This window comes from Rhagoletis pomonella, unplaced genomic scaffold (assembly GCF_013731165.1).
Source record: "Rhagoletis pomonella isolate Grant_MI unplaced genomic scaffold, Rhpom_1.0 Rhpom_scaffold_00010, whole genome shotgun sequence".
NCBI classification, from domain to species: domain Eukaryota; kingdom Metazoa; phylum Arthropoda; class Insecta; order Diptera; family Tephritidae; genus Rhagoletis; species Rhagoletis pomonella.
This window is the reverse complement of record NW_023458564.1, coordinates 5,729,547-5,751,843: the sequence shown is the minus strand read 5'-3', so window position 1 is coordinate 5,751,843 and position 22,297 is coordinate 5,729,547. Positions and strand designations below refer to the sequence as shown.

The window sequence follows — 22,297 nt, the reverse complement described above, 5'->3', positions numbered from 1 at the left end:
TAAACTGAAATAAAAACGATCGATTAATTGTAATGTATGCAATTAGTTTGCAAGCGTGTGTTGTTGTTGAATACCTCTAATTATTTTGATTATCTCAAATTGTACTTCACTTAGCATGGGTAGAACTCATTTTGATCCTATTCGTATTATAATTTGTGTTGGTATGTTTGTCGCTCTTTCACGGTAAAACTCAGATTAACCAATATGATATTCCTGAAAAGAGTTGCTATCTTTTTCCAAAAACTAAAATCAATTAATTTATCAATCTATCAATTAATTTATATGTTAGACAAAATATTATGATTTCTTCCGAAAATATTTTTGAGGAGCGTTGCCACCTGTTCAAAAAGCTAAATCATTTTTTTTATATGAGTATCGAATGAAAGAACTTTAAGAAAGGTTTCATTCAAAATTTGTTATGAAGAGAGTTGCCACCATAGGCACCAAGCGAAGTATTCCGAATTAATTTTTTTAACGGCTGCCACATGTTTGCAAACTGAAATCCAATTAACCAACAACAACCGTATTTTGAAACATTTTACATATTTTATTCAAATTTTATTAATTAGCTTTCACGCTGTAGTTAGCATGTAAGTAAGCCGCTAAGTGGGTTACCGTTTGAAACCCTTTAATATACTAAAACCAATAAAATAATATATACACTCGCCGTAGCTTTTGGCCCGGGCACTACCTGGAGCACACTTTCCAGGAAGAGAAAAAGGGTTCCACTAATAGCCCGCTACATGTGTTATTTGTTATTCAACTTGTTAAAGTTGTGTAACCCAGGTTCCATTCTTGGTCAATTCAACAAAAAAGTTTTCTATCGAAGAGGTCGTCGACTATTTAAATCATTTTGATGCGGAGAAAACTACGCTGTTTACCAGAAGTGTAAAGTTTAGTTCATCCTGCTGGTAGAATAAAACTGAGAAATTGTTTCATAATTTGAATGCTTTATCTTGGGTCTTCTTTTTTACAGAAGGAAAGGAAAGCCAGTTGAAGAAAAAAAAAGTATTCTTTATTTTATGTACATATCTGTCTTATGCAAGCTTTCTATTGATGTCATGGGCGGTCTAAATCATTTCTACTTTAGCGCAAACGTATCTGTGCATGCAAATATTTTTAGTCGTCTTCCTGTAGAAAAATCAATGCTCTCTTGTTGGTTGCGTATGACCGCAAATACTGAAAGCTTGTGGAAGAGCAGCACGCCAGCTTGTTTGACTGTCTATGCAGTGGTGAGCACTTCAGTGATTGCAAAAGCACACACACACACACTCACTAGCGCACACAAATGATTCTCGAAATCCTCAAAGGAAATCGAAGCTAGCAACAGAAGTCGGCAGCAGCGGTCTTTATTCGTTCAGCAGCGTATTTCATTTGTATCCTGCTTGCTATATTTCGTTCTCGTTTTTTTGCTCTCACTCTTTACAGCTTTTGCCATAGTTCCACTGCCATTAATCCTTTTCCCAGAGCGCACGCAGTACATATCTACTTACATAAAAACATATGATTGTGTACATGTATATTAGGGTGGCCCAACATGAGTAAAGTCGGAATTTTAATGCTCTCACCCCCTAGGATTGTTCTACGGTGAAAAAAATATACCCCTATTTTTTATTTTTAAATCAAAAAATGTTTAGAGGTCGCTCAAAGCGCTTAAAATAATCCAAGGAAAACTTTGGTTCTCTTCATAAGATTTCCATTTTCTAATACTAACGATTTTTTTTTGGTGCCCGATTGCATTTTTTGGGGTTTTTGGGGGATTGTGGCGGACCTATTAATTATAGTTACTATGAGCAAATGGTTAAATAAACCATCGGGTATTATTCTAGGGAATCTCCTGCAGAGAAGCAGAGTTTTCCGATCGAAAAATATCGATTGTTAAGAATTCTATACCATTTCTAGGAATTAATGTTTTTTCTCCTCTAAAAATTTTTTGATAAAAAAAAAAATAGTTGTATATTTTTTCGGTATAGAACAATCCTAGAGGGTGAGAGCATAGAAATTCCGACTCCACATTTTCTTATGCATTTTTGGACCACCCTAATGTATATACAGGATTCAGCACTGACGTGCTTGACGCCCACAAGTGAATACAGTCTCACTAAAGTACACAGCGAACTGCTACGGAATATGCAGACTGACAGATCCATCAACACAGTCGCTGACTCGAATGCATGGCGTAACGAAAAATCCGGAAAAATTTGGTCGATTTCAGTGAATTGTTTTAATATGTGTGTACGTATGATTGTAATGTTACGCTGTCTAAGAATTTCTCAAAGTTTTAAGCAGTCAGTTTATTTCAGGGAGGGAAAATAATCATTATTTTTTAAATTTATTTATATTTTATTTAAGTGGAAAAATAAAACTTAAAAATAATGATTATCTCTGAGCGAAAAAAGTAAAAATTATAAAATAAGCATTATTTGTGATCGAAAAAATAAAAATTAAATAGTAATTATTTTCGTTGAGCGAATAAGACGCAATAATAATTATTATTGTTAAGCGAAAAAAACATAAAATCTTAAAATAATGATTAAATGGTGATTTAAATTATTTTACTCATAACGAGTTTCGTCCCTGGTTTATTTACCAGGCCTTCAAGGTAAATGCAGATCAGTGCACCCGTCTAAGCAAATTTTGACGGCTTTGCCAAAGTTGCTGATAATACCTTCGCCACTCTTCGCACAACAACAAACGTCCATCTAGGAGAAAGTCGAGCTCCGAAAGGTGGTCACTGCTGCAGCGGCACACTTAATACTGACCGCTAGACACGCCGTCCGAATATACCGTCTCAATATAGCGACGAATAGCAAACGTGGGTGAGTATCTACACCGGAAGATCACAGGATTGCCCGTATCAAGGATCACAATAGGGATATATCATAAATCGAATGCCTTTATCTAACCCGACGAAGCCAGATGCCACGGTGGAAATTTTATTCTGTGTATCCCCGATTAAGCTGATTGAACGCGAAGAAATTAACGAGCTATTTTATCCAGCAGTTTACTCTGCACACTTCGTTGAATAACACAACGCCTCTCAAAACCCAATGCAAAGCAGTTTTTGATGCCGAATTTTCTATATGTTTTTTCATATAAAAATTAAAATAACTAAATGAGAATGTAATTGTGAAAATATTTTTGAAGCAAATTTGACTAAATTTTAGCCGCTTTTCATTGAAGTGAAGTTTTGTGGCATTTGTGTTGCTGGTTCCAAGCGGAGGGCTCCACTCCGCCTCATTCAGTATGAACAGCCGCAGCAACACTCGCCACCGCTCGGCTCGGAATCGCTTTCCCTGTGTACATACGAACCCGAATGCTAGAAGAGTGATACCATTACTAAACCGCCCAATGACAGGGAGTCTTATTAACGGATAACTCTTCTTTCCCCTTTAGTAGAGACACTTGATACGTTATTACTCACGTATTTTACGGGGAACCTCAACGCCGCTATGCATCAACGCGGCTTCGCATATGTGAGAGACCTTTACTTGTAGCGATAGACTTGTCAAGGGCCTTTGTTACCGTTTTTTAATCCACGGCCTGAGTGGTCGATAGTCGTCAGTAATTTTTCAAAATCAAACCATGTAGCCTGGCAGGATTAAACAAGAGTCCCAAAGGGTTGAGTCCTTTACCAAGTTCGGTCTAATTTCTCTCTACATCTCGAAGCTTCATCAGCCACTACAAGGACTTTGCCTCATCTTCTAGGCTAGTGTTGAGACGGACGATCTCAGACGCCACCAGCGTTGCGCATTTCCTGAATGCGGTGCTTTTGCGATTCAGGTAAGCAGCACGCATTCCGCTTTCAGAAATCAGATTGAAGAAGTCGCACGACAGTGTGGACCGCTTTGTCAAAATAAACGTTTGGTTCGCACTCATCGGAGATTTAATCTACAATTTTGGCGGACTTAAGGTTGTACTTAACGTTACGTTATAAGTACTGTAAGCTACGCTTTTTAATTATTTTGAAAAGTGACCTACCAACCTAATGCAATGCACTTCTCATGCGAGACAAAACCAACACCGCGGGCCAAACAAAAAACAAAAATGACAAAAAATTTCCGACGAGCTAACGCAGTGGAGACGGCGGGGTTGCTGGTAGGGAACACAACAAGACTGAGTACCAATATATTTCAGCAGCTAAATTTGTTTACAAAAACTTAAAGGGTAACCGGTATTAATTATAATTATCAGCAAGTAATCAATAGCAAGACAAACCTTACTTTTGGGGTGTGCCCAAAAATTACAACATAAATTTGAACCGAAATGTTGAAAAGAACTAAATAAATGGACTTTTCACAAAATCAAAACCTTGTTTTAAGTGCACTCGAGGTGAGGTCTAACCACAAGATTACGAACCCACTCGCACTACCACCCGGGCTGGGGATAATTTCAACCCGCCAAAAGACAGGGTTCTGGTTGCATAATGCTAAGAGGACGTGACAAGGAACACAATTGGGCAGAAACACAAAGAATACTTAGGCTTTGATCGGGGTGTTCCTGTGGGGTTTGCTGCCCAAGCACGCCACCGACGCTTACAAACAAACACCACGGACTTCCTATTGCCGTCATATCCCGGATAACACAAGTGCCGCATAAGAGAAAAAGGCGACATTCTATTGAGGTGGCGTAAAAGCAAAGCGTCGAAAATTATTGAAATCGGACTAAGATTACGATCACATTTCATACAACGGTAAATTTCAGAAATGCTTGAAACTTCGATATTTCGAAATTTAAAGAAGCTAAAGACGCTGAAAAGAAGTAACATTATTTGGAATTTTGGAAAATGGGCATGATGCCGCCCACATACGATTATATAAGTTTATCTTATTACTTCTAACTGAACGTTCTATCGAAGATGTTTAAAATAGGGGTAAAAACACCCCTGTTTATCATGTAGCGGTAGATTTCGGAAAGGTGAAAAACATATCGTTGCTTGGCGCGCAATACCTCGTATCCGCCAAATGCAATACCACGTATAAGATAGCCCGAAAATTTCATAAAAGGGCGAATAAACTTATTTTCTTCAAAACGTTTGTGCAATTATCTGTTTATGCATCACAACGATAAAAGCAAAATACAAGTTTGACAATTTTTCGAAATTCGAATTATTTTGTAAGTTATAGCTATTAACTTTTTTCGAAATTGTTTGGATTTTATTTGTTTTCTGGCGATTGGTAATACCGATTCTGCAAATTTTTTTAACAATTAAAAATGATGATGGTTTCTTCCCATTTTAATTTTTTGGTTAGTCATAAAATTTTTCTTTTATACAATTTATTAAGGTTTTCTTTTTAAATTGTACTGACATCTCAATGGCTTTAAAGTCGCATTTTGGGCTAATACTGTTGTGCCTTTTTTCTTTTATCGTTGTGAAGCGTAAAGATAATTGCACAAAAAGATCGACCTTCGCAAAAAGGTGGCCCTTTTCACAAATTTTTACTCGGGATCGGGATTGAATATTTAGTCCAGCGCTCATCTCTAGCGCATTTCCCACCGACTTCACCACATGCCTTACCAAATTCTTTACAGCAGCGGGAAAATAGAAGATTTTTCTGATGTTTCCGTTACGCTTTGTGTGGCTTTGCCTGTCCGCCGCTGCTCTTGGCCACAAAAAAAAGGAAAAATAAAAACAATTCCCTCACTTCTTTCATATACCGCCGCCGCTGTTGGTCTGTTGGTTTCGCAACTCCTCTAAATTATTGTTCCCTTAAGCAAGTACAGACATGCCAGCGCAGTTGTACGGTACGACAAACATTTTTATATTAGCCATAAAAATATTATTCCTCCCACGCTTTCTGCTAAATAAATACTTATGTATCTCACTGATACGGGCTTAACTATGTATGTATGTATGTCATACATATGCATGTACATATCGTCGCCTCAGAAAACGGATGACGAATGTGCAAAATGACGATTTTGGGATTTTGATGCAGATTTACTAAGTTGGACATGCTCTTTCGATTTCTGCAATCCATTTTTTTATATCTCCATTAGTTTTTGAGATATTTCCTGCGCATTTTGTCGTATGTTACATAATATTAATGATTGGGTATGCCTTTTGTTGTATGTGCTGAAAATGCGTCACATACGACAAATTCCCATACAAACGTACCTTTTTTTAATCATAAAACATTTGTCGTATGTGGCACATACGACAAATTCCCATACAAATGTAATCTTTTTTTAATCATAAAACATTTGTCGTATGTATCGCAAAACTTTGAACTTACGAAAATTCGATGGTCCTCTACTATAACGATACAATTAAAATTGAAAATTAAACTAAGTAACTAATTTTAAAATTTTAAATTTTTAAATTTTAGCTTGCACTGAGTCTCCAATGAAATGAAAGAAATAAAAATGTACAAAAGACTGAATTTAAGTATTGTTTTTTGTTTTTATATAAAGAAAACGTATGTTCGTAACATATTTACAGCATAAGAGATGTACAGATTTTTTTTATTAAATACATGATTATGTTTTTGTTATGTTTTTTCTAATAAGTAATCATTATTTAATAAATATGTCTGGTTTTTTCATCAAATTATACCATCGTCGTTGAAATAGATACTTTACTATTGTCGTATGTTCTGTGGACAAAACAAAGTGGTGAGTAAACGCTACTTACGACAAATGTATACGGAATGAAAAGTAAATTTTCTCATTAACGTTAAGAGATATTAAATGTAAAAATATGGAAAATCAAAACTAATAACACCAACTACGTCTCCTTCAAAAGTTACAAAAATCTACCGTACAGTTTCGGATTAATTCGACCTTAAACTTCAAAGTCAATTTTCTCAAAACCGTGTTTTGTAACATTCGACATCCGTTTTCTGAGACGACGATATGTATGTTGGTAAGTACATCAAAATGTATGTTCTGCTCCTTTGCTTACTTAATATTTCTCTCAAGTTTGAGTGTCTTAATATTGTTTATATTCTTGTATTCTGACTCACTAGTCGCCATCACTTTTGCACCAGTAAATGTGAACAAAAGCTGTTGTCCCTGGCGTTTCAAATGTACTCGCTTTTGCACTCACTTCATCCAAAGGGGTATTGTCGGTTATATGCTTACTTTATGGGTTTGCGCGCATGAAAGCGTAAATATATTTTTTAATGTTTCAGATTGCATTCTGTCTCTAAAGGAGAGCATACATACATATATAGATACAGATGTACACATGTACATACTTATGTTCACACAATTTCACATTTATTCCATTCATTGAATAGCATTTTCGTACAGTTATTTCGGTTGTAATGGAAGTTAAGATCTGCAAGTAATTACTGCGGGCTTTGTTGTAAAAAAACTATCTTTGTCCCCGATTGAAAACATTAAAAATTTTAAGATTATTTTAGACTTTGCTAATGTGTAGGTAGATTATATTCTGTCTTATTCTGCCTTATCCTGAGTTTCGCCCGAAAAAAAATTCTCCCGAAAATTTTTCATCCGATCATAGTAAAGAAAACTGAACCGGTTCGGTGAAAATGAAACTCATGATAAGGCTGATTATGTATATAAATAACTAGCCGTGCCTTGGCTTTTTCGCTGCAACACAAAGTTAAATTTAAGTTTTGGCGTGTAAACTTGCAAAATCAAGTCTATCGAAATACATATTAGAGGGCTGCATAAATGGTTTCGGATGGATGTTCAAACATTTTTTTGACATTCGCTTGTATATCACTTCATTTCCTCACAGCTTTCAAATACTGTCGGAGGCACATTTGAAAAACTACTGCAAAGAGGTAATCAAAACATGGCTTCAATAAAACACTAAGCTCTACTTCATTAACTGACTAGTGCCGACTACTGCAATGGTTTTGATAAATACTGTATGATACGGATCATATCTCCGAAGAAAACAACAGAACCTCAAATACGTGTCAGCTGTATTTATTTTCACGCGTGCTGATTCAAACTCAACATTTGAAAGCATGTTTACATGTCTGGCTTTAGATGAGTGCGCAAAGAAGCTTGCCACAATTTGATAATTTCCAGAGGCTCAGGGTTCAGATCCCATTGCAAGGAAGCATGGAAATATTTTTTATTTTTTTTGTTGATCTTAATTATGAAAAAGCATCCGTGAAGTGGAAAACACTTCACTTTAATATGGGCTTATTTGAATTGAATATCTCCATACTAAATACTAAAATGTGTATACTAAAATTTATTACGAGTTGGGTTGGTGCTCTTTCATATGCGTATTTTTTAAATTTAGCGCATTTTTTTTTAATTCTAAAATTTGTTTCCCACAGTATAATTATGTTATCTAAACTCAGCAAAAATGTATCCAATTCATCTTAATTTTAAATACTTCAATGAAGAAGAGCTTCGGTTTTTATTAATAACTTAGCAATTGCTTTTTCTTAAAATTGCAGAAATTTTACTTAAATTTATTTGAAGTAAACGAGTAAAAGGTCTAAATTTTTAGGAAAAAGCAATTGCTTAGTTCTTATTCATACTGTCCAATGTCACGGACGACAAGGAATTTTTTGATAAAAGGCAATCACCATAAAAAACCAAAAATCGAAAAAAATGATTTAGTTTGAAATAAAGTTTTGAAATGACTTAAATTCGAAGTTTATTTTAATTTTATGACAAAAACAAACTAAAAAAAAAAACAAAAATACATCAACTAAATACTTCATGAACATTTTTAATTTAGTGGTGAATTAATCTGAACAGGTATCGCAATTTTCGTTATTTTATTGCAAGCAGTTAAAATTCAAAATGTTATTTTAGCTGAAAGTGCGACTTATTTTTAAGAAAAATCAAAACCGTGTATGTACCGAAAATGCCACATATTTATTCCCTCATTTTGTACGATATATCGTACAAATTTCAACAGGCCGTATACCAAAAAACATTTTTTCACTTTTGACTTTAAATTTTACGGTTCTTTTAGACAAGATAATTGTGATCGGGCTGGATCTAAGGGAAATACCTATCATCCGATGTTTTCTTGTAGTTTTTTTTTTAGGTTAAATCCCGAGTTGTGATTTTAAAGCGGCACGATTTGGAGTCTTTAAACTTGCTACCTCAACCAACGATGACCACAGTTTTCAATTTGTTATAAACAATGTCAAAGTTTCGTTTCAAAAAAGCCTTATCATATCAAAAATTATATCATGTACTTTGTTGATATGAAAAAAAACAATAATATTAATTATGAGGAAGTATCATTTTTGTATGTGAAACCAAGAAAGAACTTTTCTACTATGCTTAAATGCTTTCTCGTATTTTTATAAGTGGCCTTTCCGCTTAACAACCCTTTTCCGTTTAGCAGATCTGTTTTAAAGTAGGTTTTCTCCGATTTGTACGAAAAAAACTTCGCTTACCGTCACATAAATTTTTTCAAAGCTTATTTTTGCTTACAACATGTCCCTCTTTGTGCGCAACTGTACACTGATCAGAGATCAGTAGTGACGATGAAGACCCAGAAGAGAATAATGCCGCTATAGCGACTAGTGTTAAAGAGGGCTTATTCGCATTAATACTTAAAACAAATTCACAAAAAAAAACAGTATTGAAAAAATTTTTTAAACCTAAAACTAAACCAATCACACTTTTTCTATTTCCGGTTTGCAGCGGGGTACAGTATCCCGTTCTAGTATCTACCCATCATATCTCAGTTCTTCTCGCCCTAAAGTATTACCCTAATGCCAGTAAATGAAAGCTGGCCAAAAAACCATTAAAATTTTGCTCAGGTATTATTGTTTGTCCCCTTTATCAGAATTCATTTTCAGAACCTTGCTGTTTTGGAAGAAGTGTGATTATGTTGTTTGATCTTGGCCGTCAGGGAAACCAATGTTCAGAAAATCTATGAAAAGAGTTACAAAGGCCCTTATTATGAGCTGCATTCGATTTTCGATCTTCGCTGGTTATCGAAGATCGAAGATCGAATGTAAAATTGGTATTATGAGCTATGCAACTCTGTCGAAATTTTCGTTGAGTATCGAATTTTCAGTCGAACAGAATTTTGCTTTCGATGCTGTAGCGTAGTGTGAGAAAATTGTTGAAAATGTAAGTATTTTGCGTTTGTTTTTTATTGTTTAGCGTCTAAACGCTAATTTTAAACAATTTGTATTAATTTGATGCAGGTCTAAGGTCGTGAGTACTAAACAGCAACTCGAAAGGCTGGTTTCATTGATGGAAGAAAATCCTCAACTTGCGAAAGGGATTTGTACGAAGCTTCAGGCGGCAAAAAAGTGGGAAGATATTGCGCTGGAGCTCAATTGTTTAGGACCACCAATTAGAACGACAGCAAAGTGGATTAAGGTGAATTAAAGTAATTTTTCATTGTATAAGAAAATTTCAGCTTTGTGTTTTCAGGTGTGGGCTGACATGAAATCGAAGACCAAAAAGAAAATGTCACAAAATAAGGCTGAATACCGAGCAACAGGTGGAGGACCAAACAGGCTTCAATCTTATACAAATATTGAGGAGGCCATAATTGGATTACTCGAGCTTGATGCCTGTGTGAATCCACCAGGAGCGGAATTCGGCCTAGATATAAGTGATAATCAACGCCTAGATTCGCCTGAGCCGGCTCCAGCAGATGAAAACCAGCCACCATTCGATTTGGAAACGAGCAATGAAGACCGAATCTATGTAGTTGGCGAAAATACAACACGAACCCCCAGAAAAAAACGGTGCCACAAAACGGAGAGACTGAGGTTGTTGGAAGCCCAGACAAATGCCCAGAAGGCTTTTTATGAAAACGTAATTTCGAACATAAATGAAATTAAAAAAAGTGCTAGGGAAACTGAAAAATACGCAAAAAGAACGTACTACTTAAAAAAAGACTCAACCAAAGAACTCTTACAAATGAAAAAAGAAAAATTAGAAATTTATAAAAGTGAAGTTATGTGAAAGCAGCAAGATCGGAAAGCAAAATTGCAACTAAAGGTTGCACTTTTAGAAATGAAGAAAAAAAATGTTGCCTAAACCATAACTTATAATTATATTTTTAGCGAATGCATTCAAGTGTTAATTTTTTAGTAGTATTAAGAAGGCTTTATTAATCTTTAAGTAATATATGTAAGTGAATTAATGATATTTTTTGCCTGTGATATGAATTGAGAAAGGCTGTAAAAACTTTTATGTAGATTTTTTAAAAACATGAATTTATGTGATTTTTTATTCAATTTTTAATGTGCATATGTACCTTCATATCTTAAACCAATAATATTTATGAATTTAATAAAAGATACTGGAATACCTTTATTAATACTTTTTCAGTTATTTACAAGGTTCTTAAAATTTCATTTCTGATGTCTTCTGCTTCTGAATTCTCAATTGATTCCATCTCAACGACTCCGGCATCATCGTCGTGAGGCTCATTTGAAAACTCTTCTCCGTCGGGTATTTCTACATTATAGAATTGACAAATGTTGTGCAAAGCTGCGCACACATTTATTATTTGTGTAGCTTTCTTTGGAGTGTAATGAAGAGCTCTCGCCTGCAATAAACATCTGAATCTATTTTTTAAAACTCCGATTGTTCGCTCTATAATATTTCTGGCTTTTGCATGTTGTTTGTTGTATGTTCTTTGAGGAGATCCTTCCTCAGAATTTCTGAACGGCGTCATCAAGTATGGTTTTAGAGCGTAACCAGCATCACCTAACGTGGATAAAAATAATTTAAAAAAAGGAAATAAATGTAGGTTTTGTATTTGATCATACCCAGTAGCCAAGTATTACGAATACCATTATGATGTTGCTGTTCTAAGTGTGCTTTCAATGATGACATATGAAAAACCATGGAATCATGTGTCGCTCCCGGATTTTTTGCATTTATGTATCTTATTTTCATTGTGTGATCACAAACCTAAAAAAAATACAAAAGTGTACACATCTACAATTAGAGATTCTTAGCATGTATGTACGAAAATATATATACTTACAACCATAGCATTAATGCTGAAGAATCCTTTTCTGTTGTAATATAAATGCTGGAATTCCTTCTTGGGAGCGACAATTTTAATGTGCGTCCCATCAACACAGCCGATTATTCCTGGAATTCTGCTTTTGCTGTAAAAATGTGCTTTCGCTTGTTGCAGTTCAACCCCTGTGTAGATGAATTTTATCCATCTTTGGCAAATGAAATTTTCCAAAACATCAAGCACTTCTGATATCACCACAGACACCGTGGGCTGCGCAAGCCCAAGCATATTTTCATTCCCAATACTCAGTTGGTACGATCCCTGAGCACAAAATCGCAGAACTGTTGCTAGTTTTAAGATATTTGCAATAGATTTGGCTCGAGTGCATTGCTGCAACAGGTCTTCTGTAGCGGACAGCAGGTCCACAAACGCCTCTTTAGACAGTCGGAAGTTTTTTATAAATCTGTAGACAAATAATTATAAATATTATATAAATATGTGAAAATATATCCAAAAGGCCACACTTACGCGGTTGAATCCATTTCTAAGGGATTGGAAGCGTCCCTTAAACGTTTTCTATTCCTGGCCAGTTCCACTAAATTCTCATCCTCTGAGGAATCGTCGAACCATAACTCCGTTGTACTCATCTTCACTAAGTTCTTATCAGCTCGCTTTATTTTTTACTTGATTTTAATTAACACAAATTTACATAAAACGTTGTAATAAACACGCTTTCTTTTCTTTTAGTTTGCTTAATATGTAAACAAAGCATCTCAGCTGTCAAAAATATACTATTGTGAACAACCTAAACGAGCGAAATTCACAATAGCGCTATTCTTCATCGAATGAGCGCCATAATACCAAATGAAAATTCGTTCGCTCAGCACTTTCGACTACAGTCGAAAATCGAATGCAACTCATAATAGGGGCCAAAGTTTAGACGAAGCGCAAACGCCTTTTTTGCTGCCAGCATTTTCATTGATCGTCCCTCGTATAATCTTAAGCCATATTGGCTATATAAATTGCAAACATGACTACAGCAGTGCTGCAAATAAAAATGTTTGAAAAGAGACTTGGAGAGGAATGAGAGCAAGCGAATAAAGTGTGAGGTACATTGAAAATGTGGAAGAGCATGCTGCATCCGCTCAACGCATGGTTGCGGGGTTGACCGAGGAGCAAGCTGAGCTAAAATAAAACACACATACAACACGGATGTGTGGTGAAAATTCTCTGCAGTGAAAAACCAAACCAGTCAGCATAAATACCAGTGCATTAACTAGTAGATATGAGCCAAAGCGATGGCATACCAGTTCTACAATTTCGAACAACTTATGCGATCAGCGACATCAGCTGTTGAGTTTTAAAAGTCACAAATAAAACGCAATTAATTAATTATCTTACAAATGTCGGTTCGAGTCCGCTTGAAGGTGGTTCAGATTTTTCAAATTAAATCAATATAAAGAAGTTAATATTATTATTCCAATTTGAACATAAATTAAAAATTTTGGAATCAAATTTCTTTGAAGAAAAAACACACATATCTGTGGCATTTTATAAAAAACCACTTAAGTGACGTTAGAAGGTTTGACTTTGAATTAAAAAATAATAAGTTTTTCTTGAAATATCTGATATTTTTTTTTTAAGTTTATAGTAAAAGGGCTTCTCTAACTACACCTGTCGTTAATTAATCATTGAGATATTGTTTGGAAACCCAATGAAATATTGCTTCAAAGAGAAACTGGCTTATCCCGAGATTAGTTCCGTTAATAAAAGGCCGCAGATGTGTAAAGAAATACTTTTGCCATAAAAAAATTAAATGAAGAAAATATTTTCCTTAAAAAAATTTCAATATAAACCCTAAAAAAAAAGTAATAATCAAAAAAAATTTTGCGCGAGGACTTGAACCCTGTTCCTCAGGAATACCACGCACATACAAATCATATATAACGTTAAAGGTTTTTTTTTGTGCTCCTCCTGATAAACATATTTGTTAATATACATGGTTAAATACGTATTTTTTTACGAAAAACATACATTTTTATAAAAAAATTCCCATAATTTAGTTTTTCTACTTTTTCTCGAAATATGTTTACACTCTATACATAGATAAATACATCAAATGAAAGGTGCTTCTATCAACTTTCCATCAGTGTTCACATTTTAATCGGTTCAAAAGTTTTCGAAATAAAAGCTTTTGAAAATATTGAAAATTCCACGTTTAGCCCTCCTTAGCGCCGCCCCTGTTAATTCGCTCCAAAAAAAAGGCCATTAAAATCAGGAAAAGGGGCGGGCCACGCCCACTTTTTTTTAGCTCAACAGCCCCTATTCTTTGAGAATGTTGAAATGTTTCGTAAGAATGTCGTCTATTCTCGCAACTATATTAAAAGCTCTTTCTTTTCTTTCTTTTTCCAAATTCTCTGCCGATTCTGAGTTAACTACGCACTGTGAGTTTGGCGCTAATTGAAAGATCGGCCATTGCGAGTGAGAGAGCTTTTTTTCTAAAACTTTTGTGCTAGAATAACAAAAGTCTTTCCAGCTATCTTGCCATCTGTCTTTCATTTGTCTTACGAAAGACTATTTACTGTCTTAGCCAGAATTGCCCTGTAAATAGTAAAAAGCTTTTTTTTCGAAAGACAGATGCAAGATAGTTCAATAGACTTTTCTAGATTCTAGAAAAGCTCTCTCATTCCCCACTCGTGGTGAAAATCTAATTTGGGAGAAAGCACTTGTATATCATTTAGCTCGCGTCGCTTCTACAGTCGCAATGGCGAGCGAGCAGAGCGTGCTTTTCGAGAGATCCGAGTTCGAGTCTCGGTCAGGGGAATTTTTTTTATCACTTATTTCATTTATTTGTTTCTTTCTTAATTCACATTTTTTTCTTTTTTAATATTGTTTTTAACTTTTAAATTTTATAAATAAATGTATATTTTTTATTATCATTTAATTTTTAGAAACTTATTTTATGCATATTTTTCGTTTTTAATGTAATTTTATAATTTATTTATCTTTTAATTTTTAGATATTCTTTTATAAGAAGAATATTTTTTTAAGTTTCATTTAGTTTTAAGGAGCTTATTTTTTTTCTTTTTTTAAATAAAATATTTTGTTTAATTTTCTTTTAATGTTTGTATTTTATTGTTTAAAAAAATATTTTTTTTTTTATTTTATCCTGTTATGTTTTTATTTTATTTAGTTTTTAGGATCTTTTTTATTTTTTTGTATTTTTTAATTTATTTTACTTTTAGTTTCTAGATTTTTTTGAAATAAAAATATTAAGTTTTAATTGTTTTAATTTTAGATATTATTTTCTTCATCGCTTTCATTTTGTTTCCCTACTTATTTTTTTATTTTGTTGTTTTAAAAACGAACAATTATTTTTTTAAATTTCATTTAATTTTAAAAAATATTTTTATTTATATCTGCCTTATTTTCATAAAATTTTTTTAAATTTATTTTCTTTTATTTATTAATTTTATTGTTTTAAAAATAAAAATTTTTATATTTTTTTAATTAAAATTAATTTTTAAAAAACTTGTTTCTGAAAGGCCAGTATCATAACGCTGAGAACTCCTCCTTATCAGATCTTTCAGTTATACTTTCGAAAGAACAGTAAAGAGCTTTCAAGATAGTTGCCAGAATTGACAATTGCCTTACGAAAGACTACGCAAACTAGTTGGGCTGATACTGGTAGCATTCTAGTTCACAACTAGTAGCTTTCCCTGCAGGGTACATACATACATACTTATATCCTAATATTCTAAGTTGCGAGCAAAAGCTGGCAATGGCTGGAGCATTCTTATGCAGATTCATTTGTCGTTATTAATCCGCCCGTGGTTTAAGCTTCTCTCCATGAGACATGCTGTGCGCAAATATGACGTACAATTGCAAATTGTATTTGTATGCATTGTTTCTCTTGGCATTTTGAACTATTCCTTGTTGTTCTGCTTTTAAGTGTCTCGTCATTTTTTGCTACATTTTCATTTTTATTCGTTTGTTTTTTTTTTACTTCCCCTCCTTTTTGTACATAATTTTCTTTCAACCACTTCCTGCCTCATGTTTCAAGGCGATTTCCGTGCTTCATGCTGCGTTCTCGAATACGTTTCCTGCAACTTCTGCAGCGCGTTGAACGTTTTGCATTTGGCAATTTAATGTTTGCATTTTTATGGCTACTTAGCCTGACACTGTTGCAATTTGAAATTTCATTTCCATTTGGCGTAGCCAGCAGGTCGTGAAGCAGCCAACAAGGTCTCAAGTGCTTGGAGGACTTTGTGTTTTTCCTTTTTTCTTCTACTTAGCTTTTTCTATTGCAGAGTTGTTTAGTTATTTATTCGCATTTGAGTTGAATGCCAACAAATCGTTGCTTCATATTTATATTAGTATAATTTGTGCGACAACTTATTTTCGCTTTGACGAAATAAAATATTTACAATTTCTTCATGTACATAATTTTATTATAAGTTCATTGTATTTTTGAGTGCAATAAAATTTGTGATTTTTGCTTTTTTGGTAAATTTTTAATCTCTTCTTTCATTTCCTCTCTTACAGATGCCGCATTGGCCGAGGTCTTCGACACACATTTGCGCGGTCCCGGCTTCGTAATGGAGCCACCCGGACGTGTTGAGTTCTCCAATTCGTCTGGCGGTTGGCTTGATTGTTCGGCGTCGGGTAGCCCGCAGCCCACCATCGATTGGGTGCATGCGGATGGCACTGCAGTCTCGGAGATTCATGGCGTGCGACGTGTACTGCGCAATGGCACTTTGGTGCTTTTGCCATTTCCGGCGGCGGCTTATCACCAGGACGTGCACAATACGATTTATCGCTGCATTGCTAGCAACAGTGTGGGGCGCATTGTGTCGCGCGATGTGCAAGTGCGTGCTGGTGAGTAGCAACAGTCATATATTTTTTTTTTACTTTAATAATATTTTGGTTTTAAGAGCTAAATATGTATTTATGTAAGTATAGTAAGTTTGCATGTAAAGTATGTATGTATTAACATATATATATGTACGGAGTTTTAAGCGTGTAGGTAATGACATTGCTGATTAAGTTGAGATTGCGCACGCTCCATTTCATTGTTGAGCACGCCATCGCTGGGTATGACAGTGAAATACCATAAGAGCATTGTATTACACTGAACTGGCAATCCCCTTACAAGAAGAACTTTTAAGAGCTGTAAAAGCTTCGTTTGATTAAAGTTTTTTTGAATTTCGAATTCAAGAAATATTCTTAAGGTAAGCGGTAAAAAGACATTTTTAAAATTAATCAAATTGCGAAAAAATTGAATTATTTTCTAATATGCATGAAAAGGAGTCATGTGCCAAATCAGTTTCGTTCAATGGTAGTTAAGCAGCACTTTTATTTTACTTACAGCATATAATTTTTTTTTATTCATATTTAAGATATTTCTGAAACACTAACTCAAACCTAAGATACAAATTAAATGAGAAAAATATCTGAAGATTAAAAAAAGTCGTGCAACAAATCAAAAATATGTTGAATCCCCTCGTCACTCTCACGACTAAGCCCTGCTCATCTTCGATTCCTTAAGAATGGTTATTTGGAACGCTAATGGGCTATCAAAACACCTAATTGAACTAGATAGATCGATAATATAACGAGGTATGCACTGCCACCTAATAATATATTGTGCCCTGGGCTCTTCATTTTACTTCCTCCAAGCCTAGATCCTTCAGAAAGTTCCACATCTTCTGCTGATTGCATCACACTCGATGAGGATGTGTAGTGGTGTTTCATTTTACCATATTCCCAGCTTATAAAGATGCCCTCTTAATCTGCAGTGACCTGTAAGGAGGCCTGTTACTATTCTTAGCTTCTTCTTTTGGAGTTTAATAATACTTTGGAATCTCCTCTTGTTGCCTCATTCCTACTAAATTATACCAGTTAAAGTCCCTAATATTGCCCTTATCCCTCCTGAGCTCCTCCTTTATAGTCTCGAAACCCAGTCCCAGGAAGGCCTCAGAGCCAACTGGAGTGTTGACTGCCGCCTCTCTTGCGAGACAGTCTGCCGCAACCCACGCCAGTCTGATGTTATTGTGCCTCCCAGGAGGTTTTGAGCTACTCTATGTACTAAAGGACCAGGGATGATTTGATTTCAAACGATAAAAGAGCCTTGATTGCCGCCTAAATGTCACTTTGTATTATAATCCTCTCTTTACGGTAGCCTCTATTTAAGATGGTCTTCGCACACAAATAGATAGCGTACCCATAGGAATAGAAATCCTGGTCCAAGGTCCAAAGACTGCAGCCCCTAATCCTTCTGGGGTCTTCGAGCCGTATGTGTACCAATGCAGTGTACTATCCCGAAGGATTCTCTTGAAGGCGGAGATACTCCAGGTTGCTTTACTGGGTAACTAAATTTTAAACCCCTTCTCAAGTTCTATAGTTCTGCATAAGTCATCTGTCGGAAGCAGAGCTAGCGGGAGCGAGGACCCTAGCTTCGCCATGTTCTCGAAGGAAATGGCCTTGCCCCTTCCAAATCCTTCTCTTGCTAAACTGAGTAGAGTTCTTTTGATGACCTGTTCTATGGTTATATAGAGGAGCTAAGTTCAATGACCACTTCCAGCGCTGTCGTCGGACATGTGCGCATCGCTCCCGTTATGCATACATATGCCAGTCGTAATGGAATTAAAAGCTGGAGGTGACTACAAAGCAAATACACCTTCTGTGGCTCTCCAATTATTACTTCTAGACAACGTAAATTCTGCGCTGTTATCAGAACTCTGAACTTATTTCCGATCTCGTCCGGCCGGCAGATATTAACAAAATAGGCGAGTTGATAAATTTCTGTGTGGCTAAAGGCAGTGTACTTTCAGAAGTGTGTAGCCTTGCCTTCTGATCACTCTCCCGTTTTATTTGTACTCAATAGCAATTTTGCTGCCAAACCCACACAATATACTCTACGCTAGCGGACAAATATGGAATTCATTCCGATTTATGCTTTCTCTGAACCCAGGTTTTAATTTACGGCTTAAATTTGAAGAAAACATTACCACTGCAGTAGAACTTTTCAATAATTGCCTACAGCAAGCCATCCGGAATTCAACTCCGTCTCTTACCAAGCGAAAAACCTCATTGATTCTTTAGAAGCAAACTAGATATCGTGAATATTGAAAACAATTAAACAAGCTCACCAACTAAAAGACACCTCAATAATGAACGCAACTACAAAACTCAAAGATACCTGAGCAGTATCTGCAACTGCAATTACCTAATATTCTCACTGGAAAGTAAATAGTGAATAAATGAAAAATACCCACCATGCTTTAATCTGCAATAACAAAGGAAAACCACGAATTAGAAAAATGTGCTCACTATCCAAAAACGGTATTCACCGTTCAACCTCCGACCCGAACCCGACACCACAAATAAAGTAAATGCCACACTGGGTTGTACTCATCAAATAGATCTATCCATAAAAACTGAAAACTTGAAAAGTCTGAAATAAGTTTACGGTTATGATTTCATTAAAATCCAATTACTAAAGCAATTACCTAAGAATGGCTCAGACAACCCCAGTGGATAGTTTCACTAATAAAAATGATTCTCAAACCTCTAAAATGTGCTGATAAAGTAGAATCCTATAGCCCAATTAGCTTTCTAACCACTATTTCCAAAATTATGGAAATAGTCCTTTTTAAAAGTTTAGTTCCAACCATAGAATAGCGAAAACTCATACCAAATTATCTATTTGGCTTCAGGAAAAAACGAACAACAATTGAACAGAGGCCTGCTGAAAAGACTCACTCTGCCTTTGACCAAAGAAATTATTGTACTGCTACCTTTCTCGACTACTTTTGCATCGAAACGCACCCTAGTGGTTATTTTAGTTAAAAATAAATTGTAAATTCAAATTTCTCGGACTCCAGAAAGACATTTGAATGCATAAATATTTGCATCTAACTTCATATTACAACAAGTAAAGAAGTATAAGTTCGGGCGAAACCGAACTTTATCTACCCGGCGCAGGTATCAAATATCGAAGTTTCAACTTTCTCTAAACTACTTGTGCATCATAAGCAGGTGTGTTTTTTCCGATTTCAAATGTTTTTGACTTAACGAAATAATTGAACCAAGTTTGGTAGACATCGATAAAGTGGTTACTAAGTTACACCTTTTTAGCTATAAAGTGGGCGGGGCCACGCGCAATTCCCAAAATTCTATTTATTGTTAAAAAATTGTTATAATAGTTATTAACTTGGTGTAAATTAGCGTTCTCAGCTATTAAAATATCGGTGTTTTCGTGCTATTTCAAATTTACATTTATACGGGAGGCGGGGGTGATTTTGGTCCGATTTGAATAATTTTCAAAGAATTGCTTTTCCGTATCAAGGTTATTAAGTGAACCGAGATCGGTTACCGGGATACACATTCGTTGTCATGAGGGGCGGCGTCACGCCCAAAATCCAAAAATGTATAATAATCTAATTTTTTGCTAAGAGGTTATTGCAATAATCGAGTTTAAGTGAATTTGCTTCAGTAGTTACTGATTTATCGAAGTTTTCGTGTTTCTGTAAATTACCGTTATATGAGAGGTGGGCGTGGTTATTTCCCGATTTCAACAGGGTTCTTAACTAGCAGGTTTCTTAACCTAGGCAAGGTTCGCTGAGATACATCATAACAATTTTTTCAAAAATTTCAAAATAATATTATATTTTACCAAAATTCGACTTCCGTATAAAATTTCAACAATTTGCATCCAATATTTACTGAAATCTCGTAGTTCTTGCATTTTTCAAAAATACCTTTATATGGGAAGTGGGCGTGGTTACAGTCCGTTTTCGCCCATTTTCAATACCAATCTACCTTGGATAAACAGAAATGTATACATTTGTCCATATCTATCTCACAAAGTCATAATAACCTTTGAATAAAATTTGAAGCTAATCGAAATTGTGCTACCGAATTTGGTGTCCGATATGAAAAAGAATGCCTCACATACTGTCAAAATATCTCAGTAGCAAATAAAGCATCGAAATAACTCAAACTCCGCCAAATTTACCGTTAGGTATACATACGTATGTACATACTTGCCAGTGTTCACTTTTTACCAGTTAATAAATGTCAAAAAACATATATTTTGAAACTCTGCATTTTTAACGATCTATTCGTCCATCTTCTTTTTATTTCCAGTTGTTGCTCAAGCATACAAAGTGGATGTCGAGGTGCTGTCTGCCGCCCGAGGATGCACCGCCATACTGCGCTGTGTCGTGCCGACTTTCGTAAAGGAATTGGTGCGAGTGGTCTCGTGGGTTCATGAACCTGCTATCTACATTTATCCATCGCTACAAGGAGGTATGTATGTTAAAGTGCTTTTTGCGAGCTTCATGATTTTTTACGTTCCTTTACTTTGTTTGTGGTTGTAGTACTATGAGTTATGCGCAAAGCTTTCAAACCAGCTTGCAGCGTTTAAGTCTGTGCAGTGCGGTGCTGTGCTGTATGTGTGTGTGTGTGTGTGTTTTTTTTTTTAAATGTGAAAGTCTACCAGCCTCAACTTGGCATTAAAGGTGGAAATGTGATTATTTATTTGCTAGAGTAGCAAAAAGCGACAGCCAGCGGCATGCAACAACACTTGTGCGTACATTATCCTTTTGCTGGGTGCCGCGGCTACAGGTGTCTGTGTAACTGGGTATAAACTGGGCAATGCATTGCAATGTTGGGATAGTTTGCGTGGGTGTGTGTGTGCGTGTGTTTCTTGCTCATCACGGGGCTTCTTGCATAATTAACATCGTTCTCTACAGTCAGCAGCCACCATCTCATTCTTCATCCGTCGTCCGTCGTCCGTTAGTCATTTTTTATGTTTTGTCTTCTTGATTAAAATTTACTTTGACATGTTTGTTTGCTATTTATTCGTATGTGTATAGGGGGTTTGTTTAAATTTCAGCTAGCCAAATTTTATATACTGATTAAATAAATGAATAAAATACGAGCTCATTAATAAATAAATTTTTGCTTAAATTCTCCAACAGATGGCAAATTCCATTTACTGCCCACCGGTGAATTACTCATTCACAATTTACAGGAGACTGATGAATCGCAATCGTTTCGTTGCCGTAGCATGCATCGTTTGACGCGTCAAGTGGTAGTCAGCTCGCCCACACGCCTCAGAATCAATTGTGAGTAACTTGCATTTAAGCTATTTCCACATAAAATGTTTTTTAATTCAATATTAAAATATTTGGAATTATTTGCACGAATAACTTTGTTAACTGCATCTTTAATTAAATTTTGCTGCAAAAAATTAGCATCATTTTTATTGAAAGGCTTTTATGTTTCATTTTGAAGGAAAGTGCACATAAAAGGCCAACAAAAATTGAAATATTTTTAATAAATAATCCGAGACTCCACCTTATTTTAGCTGTTTATGCTCACAGACTGGCCGCAAAA

The 22,297-nt window shown here is 35.3% G+C and overlaps 2 protein-coding genes across 2 annotated transcripts in view; one reads left to right on the top strand and one right to left on the bottom strand.

Annotated features, from left to right (window-relative positions):
* Positions 1-22,297, top strand: part of LOC118746483 (Down syndrome cell adhesion molecule-like protein Dscam2) — a 71,932-nt gene that overhangs the window by 26,403 nt on the left and 23,232 nt on the right. The window contains exons 2-4 of the mRNA XM_036480331.1: positions 16,439-16,771; positions 21,044-21,205; positions 21,880-22,026. Coding sequence (XP_036336224.1) covers positions 16,439-16,771; positions 21,044-21,205; positions 21,880-22,026 — 642 coding nt within the window. The remainder of the gene's footprint in view (positions 1-16,438; positions 16,772-21,043; positions 21,206-21,879; positions 22,027-22,297) is intronic.
* Positions 11,200-12,685, bottom strand: LOC118745959 (putative nuclease HARBI1). Its single transcript, XM_036479642.1, has 4 exons — positions 12,422-12,685; positions 11,915-12,356; positions 11,694-11,838; positions 11,200-11,631 (listed from the first exon to the last, which is right to left on the bottom strand). Exons 1-4 carry the CDS (start codon positions 12,538-12,540, stop codon positions 11,255-11,257), a joined length of 1,083 nt encoding a protein of 360 aa, XP_036335535.1. The 5' UTR covers positions 12,541-12,685; the 3' UTR covers positions 11,200-11,254.